At 56.4% G+C, this 16,669-nt stretch overlaps 1 protein-coding gene across 3 annotated transcripts in view; it reads right to left on the bottom strand.

Moving 5' to 3' along the window:
- AFAP1 (actin filament associated protein 1) overlaps positions 1–16,669 on the bottom strand; it is a 148,714-nt gene that overhangs the window by 32,886 nt on the left and 99,159 nt on the right. For all 3 annotated transcript variants that reach the window (XM_070462507.1, XM_070462509.1, XM_070462508.1), the window contains 2 exons: positions 10,774–10,923; positions 296–507 (listed from right to left, as the gene is read on the bottom strand). In XM_070462507.1, coding sequence (XP_070318608.1) covers positions 296–507; positions 10,774–10,923 — 362 coding nt within the window. The remainder of the gene's footprint in view (positions 1–295; positions 508–10,773; positions 10,924–16,669) is intronic.

The raw sequence follows: 16,669 nt of genomic DNA, 5'->3' as shown, positions 1-16,669 counted from the left end.
AACTGTACAACATAAATATACTTACATGTACACTGGAAAAATAAGTATACATATGTGTGTGTCCATATGTATATGTGTGCATACATATGTATACATAGGTGTATCTTTGTAACTTACTCATGATAATGCTAAGTGGAAAAAAAAGACAAAGCAGAAAAAGGTTTGAATTAATAGAGAAGCAGAAAATAAATTAATAATAGCCCATTAACAAAAATTTTAAATTTTAAAAATGAAAGCTTTCAGGGTATAGTGAAGAAATTAGTTTTAACTGCCTTTCCCTGCAAGTGGCCCCTACCTCCAGCACGGCCACCTCCTGGCCGTTGCGAAGCAGCCGGAAGGTCAGGGGGTGCTTGGAGTCCAGTCCCGGGATGACCTCGCAGCCGCGCAGCGGGATGGAGGCGATGTGCGTCTTCAGGTCGGCCCTGTCCTTGTGCAGGATGAGCTTGTTGTCCTTGACTCGGCACCAGCGCTCCCGCCAGCGGCTGTTGGAGAGCACGTTCAGGTAGCCTGCAACCAACGAGAGCGGCCGTCAGCCCGCCAGGAGGGATGTGTCCGAGGAGGGACTGAACCAGGCGGCCTGCAACCAACGAGAGCGGCCGTCAGCCCGCCAGGAGGGACGCACCCAAGGAGGGAATGAACCAGGCGGCCTGCAACCAACGAGAGCGGCCGTCAGCCTGCCAGGAGGGACGCGCCTGAGGAGGGACTGAACCAGGCGGCCTGCAACCAACGAGAGCGGCCGTCAGCCCGCCAGGAGGGACGCGCCCGAGGAGGGACTGAACCAGGCGGCCTGCAACCAACGAGAGCGGCCGTCAGCCAGCCAGGAGGGACGCGCGCCGAGCCCGCCAGGAGGGACGCGCCCGAGGAGGGACTGAACCAGGCGGCCTGCAACCAACGAGAGCGGCCGTCAGCCCGCCAGGAGGGACGCGCCCGAGGGGGGACTGAACCAGGCGGCCTGCAATGAGAGCGGCCGTCAGCCCACCAGGAGGGACGCACCCAAGGAGGGACTGAACCAGGCAGCCTGCGACCAACGAGAGCGGCCGTCAGCCCGCCAGGAGGGACGCGCCCGAGGAGGGACTGAACCAGGCGGCCTGCAACCAACGAGAGCGGCCGTCAGCCCGCCAGGAGGGACGCGCCCGAGGAGGGACTGAACCAGGCGGCCTGCGACCAACGAGAGCGGCCGTCAGCCCGCCAGGAGGGACGCGCCCCAGGGGGGACTGAACCAGGCGGCCTGCAATGAGAGCGGCCGTCAGCCCGCCAGGAGGGACGCGCCCGAGGAGGGACTGAACCAGGCGGCCTGCAACCAACGAGAGCGGCCGTCAGCCCGCCAGGAGGGACGCGCCCGAGGGGGGACTGAACCAGGCGGCCTGCAATGAGAGCGGCCGTCAGCCCGCCAGGAGGGACGCACCCAAGGAGGGACTGAACCAGGCAGCCTGCGACCAACGAGAGCGGCCGTCAGCCCGCCAGGAGGGACGCGCCCGAGGAGGGACTGAACCAGGCGGCCTGCAACCAACGAGAGCGGCCGTCAGCCCACCAGGAGGGACGCACCCGAGGAGGGAATGAACCAGGCGGCCTGCAACCAACGAGAGCGGCCGTCAGCCCGCCAGGAGGGACGCGCCCGAGGGGGGACTGAACCAGGCGGCCTGCAACCAACGAGAGCGGCCGTCAGCCCGCCAGGAGGGACGCGCCCGAGGGGGGACTGAACCAGGCGGCCTGCAATGAGAGTGGCCGTCAGCCCGCCAGGAGGGACGCACCCAAGGAGGGACTGAACCAGGCGGCCTGCAACCAACGAGAGCGGCCGTCAGCCCGCCAGGAGGGACGCGCCCGAGGAGGGGCTGAACCAGGCGGCCTGCAACCAACGAGAGCGGCCGTCAGCCCGCCAGGAGGGACGCACCCGAGGAGGGAATGAACCAGGCAGCCTGCAACGAGAGTGGCCGTCAGCCCGCCAGGAGGGACGCACCCGAGGAGGGAATGAACCAGGCAGCCTGCAACGAGAGCGGCCGTCAGCTCCCGGGAAGGGATGTGCCCAAGGAGGGAATGAATCAGGCGGCCTGCAATGAGAGTGGCCGTCAGCCCACCAGGAGGGACGCACCCGAGGAGGGAATGAACCAGGCAGCCTGCAACGAGAGTGGCCGTCAGCCCGCCAGGAGGGACGCACCCGAGGAGGGAATGAACCAGGCAGCCTGCAACGAGAGCGGCCGTCAGCTCCCGGGAAGGGATGTGCCCAAGGAGGGAATGAACCAAGCGGCCTGAAACGAGAGTGGCCGTCAGCCCGACAAGAGGGACACGCCTGAGGAGGGAATGAACCAGGCGGCCTGCAACCAACGAGAGTGGCCGTCAGCCCAACAGGAGGGATGCGCCTGAGGAGGGAATGAACCAGGCGGCCTGCAATGAGAGAACCAGGCGGCCTGCAACGAGAGCAGCCGTCAGCCCCCTGGAAGGGACACGCCCAAGGAGGCCATGAGGCGGGAACGAACCCCGCACGTAGCACAGCTGAGCGCAGGCTCCTGGGGACGAGAGGAGCTACCACGAGTTGACTGCTCCCATCAGCTCTGGGGGCCGGGACAACTCAGACCTCCCTGGAGCCCAACGCTCTGCACCGCATGATGTGGCCGAGCACCAGCTCCCAGAAACGCCTTCGGGACCCCAGAGCTCGACCGGGCGTCTGACAGCTCGCTGAGGCATTGGTGGGTGGAAGGAGAGAGGGGATGAGGACGCACAGCTGCCCTCAAAAAGCTGAAGGGGCCTCACCCAGGAAAGGGCCCAAGTTCATTCCAAGTGGCTGCAAAGGACACAGCTAGGGCAAAAGCCCCTGGGCAGCTGATTCTGGCTTCCCATGAAGAATGAAACTATCTGCAAAGGGAAGCTTTCCAAGAAACAGGCAGCCTGGGGAGGTGGTGAGCTCCCCACTGCTGGAAGGATTCCAGCAAATGACGGCAGGTCTTCAGGATGAGACTCCTGCCCAGAGAACAGACACGCCCTTCCTCGGCCCTCTGACGGGAGGATCTGCTGAGGTCTGAAGGCCTGGGTCTGACGCACGTGGAAACCCACCATCCACATCTCTGGGGCTGTGCTGTATCAGCGTAGCATGGATGGAATGCGGTGGAATTACAAGAAGAGCTGTCGTCATGTTTTAATCTCCTCAAAGACGAGTAACTGATCATTTTCATTTGCCACAAACATACAGTGCATTTTTCTACAAGTAACAAGGAATGAGAAACAGATATCGCCGGGTGGCTATGACTTCTAACTCATCCACAGGGCCAGCAAAAGACTGCGCCAGCGAGAGGGAAGCAGCGAGGGGAGCAGCATGTGGAAGGCAGGTCAGGAGGAAGAAGAGTATCAAGGGATCCTTAGGTTATCCAGCTGCTCTTTCGACTCATACACACACATGTGCACACACACAGGTCAACAGACATGCACAATCACACACATGTGCAGTTCAAAAAGGAGGCTCCTTCCTTAGTGGCGCAGGGGTTAAGAATCTGCCTGCCAGTGCAGGGGACATGGGTTCAATCCCTGGTCCTGGAAGACTCCACGGGCCCCAGAGCGGCTGAGCCCGTGAGCCATGATCGCTGAGCCTGCGCTCCAGAGCCTGCGAACCGCAACTGGTGAGACCACGTGCTGCAACTACCGAGACCTTAGCGCCCAGAGCCCGTGTTCTGCAACGGGAGGCGGTGTTCTCAGGCAACACCGCCACGAGAAGCCCGAGCGCAGCAATGACGGGCAGTCCCTGCCCGCCGCAACCAGAGAACCTGCACAAAGCAATGAGGGCCTAGCACAGCCAAAAAAACAAACAAGGGGATTTTAAACAAATACATCCATTCTGACCCCTGGTTTTTTTTTTAAATGTCTTCCTAAAGGCAATTTGGACCATGCTTTTTGCTTCTTTTCTCTTTGACACCTCACACACTTTGTCAGCAATGGATCAACACTATAAAGGCAAAAACCAAATGAAAATTAAAAGACCAAACGTATTTTCAGGGCCCAGAATGGTGCTTCCTCTTTTCCGTATAAATATGACTATAAATAATTGCTCAAAGAGTTTACTAGGGAAACACATAACAGTACTTAAATGTTCACATTTCCGAATGTGACGTCAGTTCTCCCAATATATCACCCCAAAAGGCACCTGGAACTGAAACCTCAGTTTTGCGACACAAGCTGCCGTTATCTATAAAATTACAGAGAAAATGGAGAAGCAAGTCCCCTGTGTTTCACACACTGAAGGGGCGTGCAGACAGGCTGGGGGAGCCAAGTTCACAAGGGCGAGGAGGGAGGTCACACCCTGATCCATGAGCCCTGCTCACGGCCTCCCAGCAGAGACCCACCTGAAGTTCTTCAGAGAGCGAAAGATGGCAGAGAAAGAGCTGCGGTTTTCATTTGGGAAACAGTATTTGTAAGTGTCACAGTTCTGACACACATTCTTTTGTAAGCTCTCCTTAAAAAATACAGTCAAATATAATACCCGAACATCCAAGGAATGGCTGTTAGAACTATTTACTGTCTCCGACTTTGGTATCACCTGTAAGTCATCAATCACACTGAAGGCCTGTCTTTGGACTTACATGGAAACAGCTGCCAACCGGATCCAGGGTGTGTACATTCCGGGTGTGAATGGATACACAGGACTGCTGATGGACAGCAGAACAGGGTGTACGATTAAGAAGAAAAAAGCCGAAGCCGGGGGTGGCTCTCAACTACCTGAGCCGGCTTTGGGCACACGTCTGTAAGGGCTCTGGGGTGCAGGGCACGGGCGGGCATGACCACCGGGGCTGGCAGAGAGGAGGCTCATGTGTACCCGGGGCAAGTCCTCACCTGGGCCTTGAGAGGTGCGGGGAGCTCTTCAGGCCAGGGGAAGCAGGGAGCGCGGAAAACTAACACTTGGCATGTCTAGGAGCCTGGTCATAGGAAACCTCAGACACTACTGTAGGGACCTGGCCTTGACGCCGAAGACGGTGGGGAGGGACAGTGAGGGAGGAGATGCTGAAATGTTTCTGGAGGACTTGGAGCAAGTCTGCCTTGTCAGGAGCACCGATGGGATTCCTCTGGACTTCCGCAGGACTTCCGGATTTCAGAATCACCACGTGGGCACACCTGTCCCCGGTGCAGGGCTGGGGAGGTGTGTGTGTGGGGTGTGTCACAGCTTCTGAGCACGGCCTGGCCAGCCAAGAGAACGACCCAAATCCTGGAGAGGCGAAGGGGCCCGCCAGCTTTTCTTCCCTGACCGAGTCACCAAATGCTGTGAATTTCTCAACATGCGAGTCACAGGAGGAGTGATTACACTGGACAGATTCACACTTTATTTAGAGCATGACTTCACAGGCAATTACCATATTTTAACGCCTTCCTCATATTTAGGTACAGTGCCCAAAAGGGAAAAGAGAAATGAGAACCAAAGCGGGTAAGAGGCCTGTCTCTGTAAACAGCAAACGCCACGGAAACGAGCCCACATCTGGCTCGTGGCTTCCCCTGCCAGGCTCACCGGCCGCTCCCAAGAGGTGGCCCACATTCCTACTTCCTGGGCAGGGAGAGACCATGCAGGGACACAGCAGGCGGCCCATCTGAGGCCTCCGGAGCCAGGGGCAGGCCCCATGGCCCCTGGAAGTCTTCTTCCCGCTCCCCCCTCCACCACGCACACACACACACACACACACACACACACAGAGGCAGAGACAGACACACACACATAGACACACATACACAGACACACACACACGGCCAGTCTGTGATGGGATCACTGCCACCCCCAACTCCACCACACACACACACACACACACACACACACACACAGAGACAGAGACAGACACACACACACAGACACACACACACACAGACACACGCCAGTCTGTGATGGGATCACTGCCAACACAGGCCCCATCCGCCCCGAGACGGTCAGCCCGAGCAGACGGCCGCCACCAGGGGGCAGCAAGGGGCAGCCAGGCCCGGGCGCAGGCTGGCCCTGGTCGCCTCGGTGCCCGCCGTGAGGCAATGCCAGGGCCCTTTCATTTTTCTTGCTTGTTTGTTCCCACTTATCATGTCATGAGGAGAAGTTACTGTATCTGAACAACCTGGAAAGTTCTGTTTGATGTTTTGAGAACACCTTTGTTCCGAACCTGAAGAAAGAACTCTTTAAGGCTTCTTACAAGAGCGTGATGGTGAGCGTGCGCGCGATTCCACGAGGACGGCCTGAGGCCGACCCGACAGGCACAGCTCCGGGCTCAGGACGAGGGGGCAGCTGCAAGCGCCCGCGCATCCCACAGTGTGGGGACCAGGCGTCTCCCGAGTCCCAGCCGCTGCAGAAGGGCAGGCAGGGAGGCCTGGCTGAAGGGGGGCCAGTGTCCACTGCCTTCTCTAGGACGGGGAAGGGTGGTGCTGCCCAAGGGGGCCTCTCTGCTCCGGTCACACTTCTGTGGGGACTTCCACTGCTCCTCTCATTGCTGCAGGCCTCCGTCTGTAACCGGCGGGGGGGGGAACAGGGCACTCGAGGAGCAACAAGGGCTGCCAGCGGGAGGGGAGATGAGACGTCCAGACGCTGCCGACAGCTGACCCGGCCCCACAGACACTGACGCCAGGACCCACCCTCCGCCCCAAGTGCGTGCCCTCCAGTGGGCACACAGGCCCAAGAGCTCCAGACGCCCCTGACGTGGTGACAGATGCCAAGAGTGTCTCCCGCCCCCCTACCTCGACTGAATGTCACCTGATCTTTTGTGGCTGGATTAAAACAATCGAGACATCTAGTCAAAGGTATAGTTTTTCCAGTAGTCATGTACGGATGTGAGAGTTGAACTATAAGGAAAGCTGAGTGCCGAAGAATTGATGCTTTTGAACTGTGGTTTTGAAGAAGAATTCTTGAGAGTCCCTTGGACTGCAAGGAGATCCAACCAGTCCATCCTAAAGGAGATCAGTCCTGAATGTTCATTGGAAGGACTGATGCTGAAGCTGAAACTCCAATATTTTGGCCACCTGATGTGAAGAACTGACTCATTTGAAAAGACCCTGATGCTGGGGAAAGATTGAAGGTGGGAGGAGAAGGGGACGACAGAGGATGAGATGGTTGGATGGCATCACCGACTCGATGGACATGAGTTTGAGTAAGCTCTGGGAGTTGGTGATGGACAGGGAGACCTGGTGTGCTGCAGTCCATGGAGTTGCAAAGAGTCAGACATGACTGAGCAACTGAACTGAACCGATAATCTTTCTGCAACATCCACCAAAAACTTTGTTCTGTTGCTGAAAACGTCACAGAGTCAGCAAACATTAGAGCTGGGAGGGGACTGAGAAATGACCAGGAAGTCCTTCCAACTTGCCCAGGTTATGCTGCCTCCAGGAAACCCTCCATCCTGGCTCCTGGGGAACTTCCCTTTCATCAGTTTCTCTATTCCTAGTATAGGTATTACCTGTGTCAGCCATCTGTCTGGCTGACTATGTCAGCGTGCTTAGGTTTTTTTCAGGTGAACAAATGAATAATAGAGGCCATTTACTGAGCATAAATTGTGAAGCAGGCAATGTGCTTAATGTTTCATAATTTTATCCTCAATTTTAAGGAAAACAAAGTAATTTTAAGTATGAGCCCATTTCACAGGTGGGGAACCTGAGGCTCAGAGAAGCTGCAATTTGCTTACGGTAACCATTCAGTCAACAAGGGCTTACTGAGCTGTGGTATCCCAGGCTCTGTGCTCAGTGCTGGGGACAAAACTAGGGGGGGAGGTGGTGAACTCAACCTGCATCTCCATCTAGTAACTTAGAGGGAGAAGCTGGAAAATCCAACTGAGACAAGATTGTCAGAGGCCCTCAGCTGACTCAGCACAGGATGACACGATTAGTCCAAGGTTTCAAAACTCCCACTGGGTGGCCTGCAGGGGTCCAGAGGAGGAGACGGTGGACAGTTGAGAGGCTTGGGGGCTGGCCCAAACAGACAGAAATGGGGTGGGGAAGAAAGAAAAACGTGAAGTGCACATCTCCTGGGAACTACAGCTGAGTTTACACAGTACAACTGGGGGACCCAAGCCCTGAGGACAGGCGAACAGAGGACACGGCAGTATTTGCTCAGGGGCCCGCGAGCAAGTCTTGGACTGTTTGTAGAGAAGACCTGGCTGATGCTGGCATAGCACCCACTGGCTGAGGGGCAGGTGAGAGCTGGGTGGGCCGGGCAAAGCCGGGTCGCGGGGGGCGCGGCCAGCCAGGCTGTGTGGACCTGCAGAGAACCCTCTCCTACCCGCGGGCATTTCTCTGGTGCACCCGGAGGCACAGGGGACGTGCAGGGCCCCCCAGAAGGAAGATCTCAATTCAGCTCCCAGTCGCCCCCTCCCCGGGCGTGTCCCCTGTCCCTGGAGCAGCCCCACCCTTCCTTCCGGCAAGGACAGCAGCTGCGGAGTCTCCACGGGCAGGATGGGCGGGGGGCCTTCATCCAGCGACTTCTGCCTGACACCTTGAAGCTGTCCTGACATAACGGAACACAGTCACTCTCCCCCTGGGTGTCTCTGCAGAGTCCTCTCCTGGGCCCTGGATGGATGATCATTTTAAGACCATGTGGACAGAGGGTGCTCCCTTAGTAGTGGTGAAAGGTGTCCACTCAGAGCCTGTTGGAAACCCACACGGAGCTACAGCCTCCCCATGACTCTGCCTCAATGCGACTGTGCCATCCAGCACGCACCCACCAGCTGCTTATAGAACTCACGAAGGTGGCAAGCCCTGGGAGGAACAGAAGGGGGCGGAGCAGACCTGGGCTGCAAGACAGGCCCACGGGCCAGCCTTGTCCTGCCCCCAGCTCCCTGGGTGGCTCAGGGCAAGTCCCACAGCCTTCCTGAGCTCAGGGTCCTCAGCACAGCGAGCGGCCTGGACCACAAGTGGCCAAGTCGCCTTCCATACGAATGTCTCTCATGAAAGAACCTCTCTTTCCTCCACTGACCTAGAGCAGTTTTGAGAACAACAAAAAAAGCTAAAATAGTAATCCCCTTTCATTGGAGGATTCCCGTTTTCCACCTTAACCCCGAAAACTCCCATCGTGGCTCCAGGCAGAATGGAAGAGGATACCAGCCCAGCCGCTAGGGCTGTGAGCTGCTCCAGGAAGGCAGAGGCCATGGGCCCCGGCATCAACAATGCCCCCCTCCCCGCGTCCCCCCGCAAGAGCTCTGCCCGCTGGCTTAGCTTCTGCAGGGCGGCTGTTCTCCGTGCAAAGAACATGGGACAGTGTGCTCGCTTCTGTGACCCGACTTCTGACCAGGGGCAAGTTCAAGACCACTGTGTGCACGGCGCTCCCAGACCCCTGGTCTCCATTTGGGGTCACCACCTCCCCTCCCAGCTCAACCCACGAGCGGCCGCTTCACAGGGGCCTCCCCAAGATGACGCCTCCACCCCGCGAGGCCCCACGACTGCCTGCCCGCTGGCTTCTGCTCCACACGCGCTTCTACACAGCAACCCAGGGGGTTTCTGTGTATCACGACTTCTCAGGATCAGGCCTGTGAAAGCCATGGGGAGCTGTGAACCCACCCCGCCCTCCCCTCGGGGGGCACCCCCACCCCAAGTCTACCTGCCCCGCACTCTACGACTGACCCCTCCTTCTGAACAACACGGCTCCGAGCTCACGCCGCCCTCTCAGCACAAGCCACGCCCCGGGATGGGATATCGGCAGAATAAACTCATCTTTGTGTGTGTGGAGCCCAACTTAGGCACCAACAGGAGGTATCTAAAAGCTGTTTCTCTCCTGGCATCCCCAAATAACCCGACACCTGGACAGAAGAGAGGCTCGGCCAGAAGGGGGGGGGGAGACAGAGAGAGGTGGAACAGGGAGCACGCAAACAGGCGTCACAGCACTGACGCAGACGGACATCGGCCCATGAGCCGTGGTCCGCGGGAAAGGCATGACTCACTTTCCGTTTTCTTAAAGAGTGAATGTCCATCTTTTAGCCTCTAAAGATTCTCTCCTTGAAAGAGTCACCCGACTCTCAGAAGTGTGGTTGCCTAGGAAACGCCGAGCACGCACAGTCTCACTTCTGCAGGGAGGTGGTCCCCGACATCACCCCATCTAGGCCACGTCCCTGACAGGCTCTCCCGTGGCCGACCAGGTTTTCCCCAAGGGTTTGTGACCTCGAGTCAGTCGTCACACACTCATCTCCGTGACTCCTTGCTTCAGGTCGACCTTCTGCCACTAGACCGGACGTGTTTTTCTCGGCAGATGCCTCTCCCGTGCCCTGGCCCAGCCAAGTAGGGGCAGCAGGGGCATCTTGGCCATCACCGCCACCTCCCTGGTGCTTCCCCAGCCTCGACAACAAGGGTTGCCCAGAGACCTCTTACTGGACCAAGACCAGTGAGGGGAGGGGGGTCAGCCAGCCCGACTGAGTCTGAGGCGCAGAGCATTCCTTAAAAGCTGAGTTGCAGGACTTCAGGCCAAGTGGGGAGCCGCTGGGGATTGTGTAAACGTTCTTACATACCTGGCACGCCTCCGCTGACTGGCCCTACACGTTCACGTTTCCCTCTAAAGTCACTTGAAAGGAATTTGGGAGAACCTCGTGGGGTCAAACAGAGACTCTGTTTTTCACCTTGAGAGAACCTCAGAGATCATTTCAAACCCTTGCAAGGGCTTCATTAATAACCAGGAAAAAAAAAATTAATTAAAAAAAAAGCAGTAAAAGTGTAATCTGTTCCCCCAGCTTAACTGATCACGATCCCGATCAATGAGACTCCGACAAACGCAATACAGAAGTCACCCACAGAGGCTCTCCGTGCTCAGGGAAGGGACGGATCTGGTAATACAGCCCCACGCCCCCGTCTCACCGCACGTCGGCACGTCTTCCTCTGCCGAGGAGGTCTGCTCATCCGTCGACGGCTTTTTCTTTCCCAAACCGATGATCTTGGTGATTTTTTTCCCAGTGACTTTAGACACGGTTCCCTTGGCCTCTGATTTGGAACTTTTTTTCCTCTTAACTGTGAAGAAAAAAGATGATGACAAAAAGGCATGTTTCAATGGTATACTTTAATGGGGGGGAAAAAACACCAAAATAAAGCATGTGTCATGGCCAACTTTCTTTCCCTGAATTTTTACGCATCAAGCACCTGCGTTGTGTCTGCGATGCGTCTAGAGTCTAGAGAACAGAGCACAAACAGGCCCCCAGGAAGCTTGTGTTCTAGAGCGGGCTGAACACGCACACACACGCACACACACGTGCACACACCCACACGCACACACACGTGCACACACCCACACGCACACACACGTGCACACACCCACACGCACACACACGTGCACACACATGTGCACACACCCACACGCACCCTGGGGGAGGCTGCCTGACGCAAGGCCTCTGCACACCTGAGGCGGGGTTCCGTGGCAGAGGGACCGCGCGGTTAGGAAGCACAGCAGCGGAACACAAGGCAGCGTCGGCGCAGAAACCCGGGGCAGAGCCACCTGGGCAGGAACAGCGTCAGCTCTCGCAGAGCCTGTGGCGCCGCAAGGAACAGAAGGCAGGCTGGGCGCCCGCATCCTGGGCGGCACGGGGCGCGGCCCGGCAGGGGGGAGGGGGCGGCCCTCGGGGAGCCTCAGCCAGCCCCTCGCTGACCTGTCAGGCTCCCATCCCAGCCCCAGTCCCGTGGGTTCTGTCTGGCCGGCGGGGCTCAATCGTACGCGAGAAACTCAGGACTGTTTTGCACAAAGATGACTTCTGGCTTCCCCTGGACAACTGAAAGATCTAGCCACTCTGAAGCCACAGTTTGGTAAGTGATGGTGGGTGGGGGCCGTTCATGAGGACCGATATGCCTGGCTAATCGCAGCCCCAGGCCCCCGGCAGACGGACCGCCGGCCGCCAGCTCCACTCCCGTGCCTGACCTGTGCCGGCCATCTGCTCTCTCCAGCCCCGCGGGCTTGGTCCACAACCTCCGACAGAAGCACAGGGTGGGGACGGGGCGCAGACCGGGGTGGACACAGAGGATTCTCCAGGACCGACAGCGCCTCTGGGAAGTGAGCCGTCACCGGGGCTGTCCCGGGTCTGACCCTGGAGCCAAGGGCCTCGCAGGACACCGAGCCTCCAGGAGGGTCAGGTGCAGCCTCGATTGGTGTGGATGGGCTGGGAGGGCCCCAGAGGGACCCCAGGGCATCAAGGCCAGACGCCATCACTGACTCCCAAGACCCCTCCCAATAGCCCCTTCCTAGTCCGCCCCAGGAGGACCCCTCATCCCGCCATCTGTAACCCAGAGGGCGGCACAGACCCTTTGAAAGGGCAACAGAAGTCAAGAATTCCCTCAGCGGCCCTCTGCCCACAGAGAGCGCACACACAGCCACCGGGTCAGCAGAGAAAGAGGACTCGGGCATGTGAGACCATAAACCGTCGGCCTGATTACTGCACCCGCCCTCTGAAAGCAGAGGCACTCACTACCTCCTTCCCCCACGCCGGCCGCTCACAGTGGGGCAGAGAGGCGCCCCCCTCTTCTAGGTTCCACTCTGCCACCCGCCCCACATGCGGAACGGCCCGGCCCGGCCCGGCCTCCTCTGGGCTCCGCATCCTTTCTCCCCGCTGCCCGCCCCGACTCAGGGAGGTCCCTGAGGTCAGTCCTTGTGCTGGAACCCTGATTTCCTCTCCAGGAAGAAAGGACAGTTAACAGGAGGCGTTACAGTGCAGTTAAGAAGAAGCCTCACTACAAGTGAAGGCACGATGGACAATGCCTGCGTCTCCCCAAGTCCCACACATGGGGAAGCCCTAACCTCCGTGCGGCTGTATTTGTAGACGGGCCCCTCAGGAAGCACGGTTAGGTGAAGCCGAAGGGTGGGGCCCTGGCCTGACAGGATTGGCATCCTCAGGGGGCAGGGGCAAGGCCACTTGAGGACCCAGTGAGGGGATGGCCATCTGCAAGCCAGCAAGGGGGCCGTGGCCAGCAGCCAGCACTGAGGGCCCTGGATCCTGGGCTTCCGGCCTCTGGGACTGGAAGAAACGCATCTCTGTTGTTTCAGCCACACGGTCTGTGGCATCTCATCACGGCAGGCAGCCTGAGCTAAGACAAGCACGTTTATGCTATCTCACACGTACCAGATCATGTTAGAAACACAGAACACGGAGAGATCACTCCGATCCCTCTTTACACTCTCCCACCGCATGCAATCCCCTGTAAAATGAAGCACCAGGAACCTGCTTCCATCTCCTGGTCTGAAGGCACAGCCCCTCCCCAGCTGCCATCAGACATGGAACCCCTGGTTGGAATGCCCATACCGCTGATTTGAGTTCAAACAAACCCAAAGTGAAAGCGGCAGTAGGTGACCCTTCTTCGTGGTTTCTCAAGAGCATCAAGACAACCTTTGACCAGAGTCCCACTCAAGCTGAGCTTTGATAAGGTCCTCCCAGCGAGGGCGCTCCGTGCTCAGAAGGTACCTTCTGCGAAGTCTGGGAGCGTGAGTCAGTCATTCCCTGCTAGGTGATGCATGAGAAAGCTGAGTCATCAGACTGACTTCCAAGCTGATGAGGACTTGCTACTGCTGGGAAAGCTCTTGCTAGACTCTGACTACAAAGAAAAGACGTTAACAAGGACCTTTAATTCTTTGAATGCCCATGGATTGATTTTGTTTGTTTGTTTGTTTTTGCAAAAGCAGAAGGGAGGCCATCCTTGGAAGAAAACGCCAAAGCTGTAGGAACGGGAGAATATGTTGATAGAACAAGAATATGTGGATGGTATTCATATAGTAGAGTTATGAAGAAAAACCTAAAAACTCAGAACTCTCGACTCACTGACCTTGTGGAGGAGAGACAGAGTCCACAGCATCACTGTGAAGGTGGGGAAGGGTGCAGGGAGGGGCAGCGACACAGCATTTTAAAGCCATAAATGTCATAAACCAGACAGTTCCTGTTACCCTATACAAATGAGAGTCTAGGTGGGAGGAATGGGGACATGGAGCTAATACCATCAGACTATTCACTTGCTTTACCACTAATGCCACCTGGGGGCTTCCCAGGTTGTGCTAGCGGTAAAGAACCCATCTCCCAGCGCAGGAGACTTAAGAGATGTGGGTTCGACTCTTGGGTTGGGAAGATACCCTAAGGAGGGCATGGCAATCCTCACCAGTATTCCTTGCCTGGAGAATTCCATGGACAGAAGAGCCTGGCGGGCTACAGTCCATGGGGTCGCAGAGAGTCAGACACGACTGAAGCGACTTAGCACTTGCTAAGTCCACCAATAGCCTCATTAGCCCGTGATCAAACAGTAAACGCGTGCAGGGCTAGTTAGGGACAACCGTCGCTCCCACACAGATCAGCCCCAGGGCCTCAATTCTCTTCTCTCATCAGCTGCAGCATCAGTAGCAGCTCTTCTAATGTGCCCCAAATCACACTGCACTGTTCATCACATGCCGGGGCCTGACGCCTGGAAAGAAGATGCCCGAGTTTAGAGTCATTCCCTGTGGCTCTGGTCACAGAGTCTGGCTCGTTTCCGTGTTCAGTTAAGAGTTTAACATTCCAGGGAAGCTGCAGGAGTTCGGGATTTCCTCCACGCAGCCAGCAGAGAAATCTGTCTGAGCTGAGACATGGCTGGGATCAAAGGGGCTTTATTGGAATTTCTCAAGTACAAATTGGCCAAGAGTGTGCAGCAAGGATAAAAGCTCGGGGAGCAGGTCAGGATGCACTTAAGCTATTAGCTTCCTTCAGTGGCTGTCCACTGGGGGTCTGACTATATGCAAAGTTCCACGCCAGGCAGAAGTGTCTGAACCAAGGTCACCTTGACAGAGCAGAGAAGGCTGGTCCTGTTAAAAGGGAACAAGACCGTCAGATGCGGACACAGACACTGACCCGAAGGTCCAGACAGACGATGTCAGTCTGCAGAACCCACTTTCATGCAGGGACACCAGGAGAGGGAATGGCAAACAAGGAGAGAGAGCAGCCTCAGCAGCGCCCACTGAGCCCTGGCGTCTGAACAGGAGCCCTGAGATTGCACGTTGTCCTATTTCGGGGCAGAACTTAAAGACAGCTTTCCTGGCCCTGATGACACATAATGTGCCCTGTGAAGACAGAGATGATACCCTCCACCGAATAACTTCCGATGGAAAGAACTAAAATTACACACAGAAACAACAGAGTTAGAAAATCTCGTGGGCCGAGGCAGAGATCATGACCCTTTGGGGTAAACCGCGACATGTCAAAGCAGCCCAGATGACCTGGGCTCCAAGATCCTTAATGCTGTGGACTGCTCTTCCCTTTATGGTGACTTCCTTTCTGAGCCAGGAGACGTCTGTGCAGCGACAGAGGGCGGTGAGCCAAGCCGGGCGGGCAGAACCGCTCACCTGGGGAGCAGAGATGCTGCCGGCCGTGCACAGGGAAAACATCCTCCCCACCCACAGATCAGCTCTTCCCCTCAGCCCACACGGTGCGAAGGAAACCAGAAGTCAACCCTTTATCAACAGATAAAGACTTCTCAGAAGTCAGTATGAACCAAAATTCCAATAAGAATACAGATAAAGGGTTTAGTAGATGTTTCCCTAAGGATGATGGCTCTTCAGAGTCCCTTGGACAGCGAGGAGTCAGTCCTAAAGAAAATCAACCCTGAACACTCATTGGAAGGAATGACGCTGAAGCTGAAGCTCTAGTACTTTGGCCACCTGATGCAAAGAGCTGACTCACTGGAAAAGACCCTGGTGCTGGGAAAGACTGAGGGCAGGAGGAGAAGGGGGCGACAGAGGACGAGAAGGTTGGGTGACCCACCCACTCAGTGGACATGAGTGTGAGCAAACTCTGAGTGATACAGAGGACTACAGAGTGATGCAGAGTGATACAGGGAAGCCTGGCGTGCTGCCGCCCGTGGGGTCGCAAAGACGTGGACGTGACTGAGTGACTGAACAGCAACAACAAAGCATGATACATGTCTGGCAAAAAAAATCACAAGAAAAAAATGCTCAGCACTGTTGGTCACAGGAAAATGCATTTGAAAGGCACAATTACACAGCACTGTGCACTTATTAAAATGGCCAAAATAAAAAGAACAAGATGAAACAAAGATGACAATAGAAGGCTGGTGAGGAGGCATGAGTGCCAGTGGCCACAGAGCCCCAGCCCAAGGTATCAGTCTAGAGAAATGAAGACGTTACGTGTTCACACAAAAGCCTGCTTATGGACGTCTGCGACAGCCTCACTCACGAACCACTCAAACCCAGAAACAAGCCAGCTATTCTTCAGTCAGAAAGTGGATACCTAACTGGTCCATCCATACTGGAATCCTCTCAGCCTAGAAAAAGAACGGATGACTGACTCAGCACGTGGATCCGCCTCAATCGAAATACACAGAGTGAGAAGCCAGACCCAGAAGGCGGCATCCATATGATTCCACTTTCAGGGCAGCAAACACGTCAGTGGTTGCCTGGGAACATCCTGGGGTGACAGCGATGTTCTACATCTTGACTCCAATGCAGGTTACATGTATGTGTCTGTCATATGCCAAAAAGGCTGAATATGACAATGTGTAATTTACACCTTTATAAAGTTGACTTTAGGGGAAAAAAAATTCAGTATTTGTACCCCCATGCCCACAGCAGCATTACTGACAACAGCCAAAAGGTGGAAGCCACCCAAATGTCCACTGGTGAATGACCGGAGAAGGAAACGTGATCCACCCACATGAGGGAAGGCTATCCAACCTTAACAAGGAAGGGAGTCTGGCACCTGCCACAACGGGGATGAACCCTGAAGACATCATGCCACGAGAA

Source organism: Odocoileus virginianus, unplaced genomic scaffold (assembly GCF_023699985.2).
Source record: "Odocoileus virginianus isolate 20LAN1187 ecotype Illinois unplaced genomic scaffold, Ovbor_1.2 Unplaced_Scaffold_5, whole genome shotgun sequence".
In the NCBI taxonomy this organism is placed as follows: domain Eukaryota; kingdom Metazoa; phylum Chordata; class Mammalia; order Artiodactyla; family Cervidae; genus Odocoileus; species Odocoileus virginianus.
The sequence above is the reverse complement of the archived record's forward strand: the minus strand, read 5'-3'. Positions and strand labels throughout refer to the sequence as shown.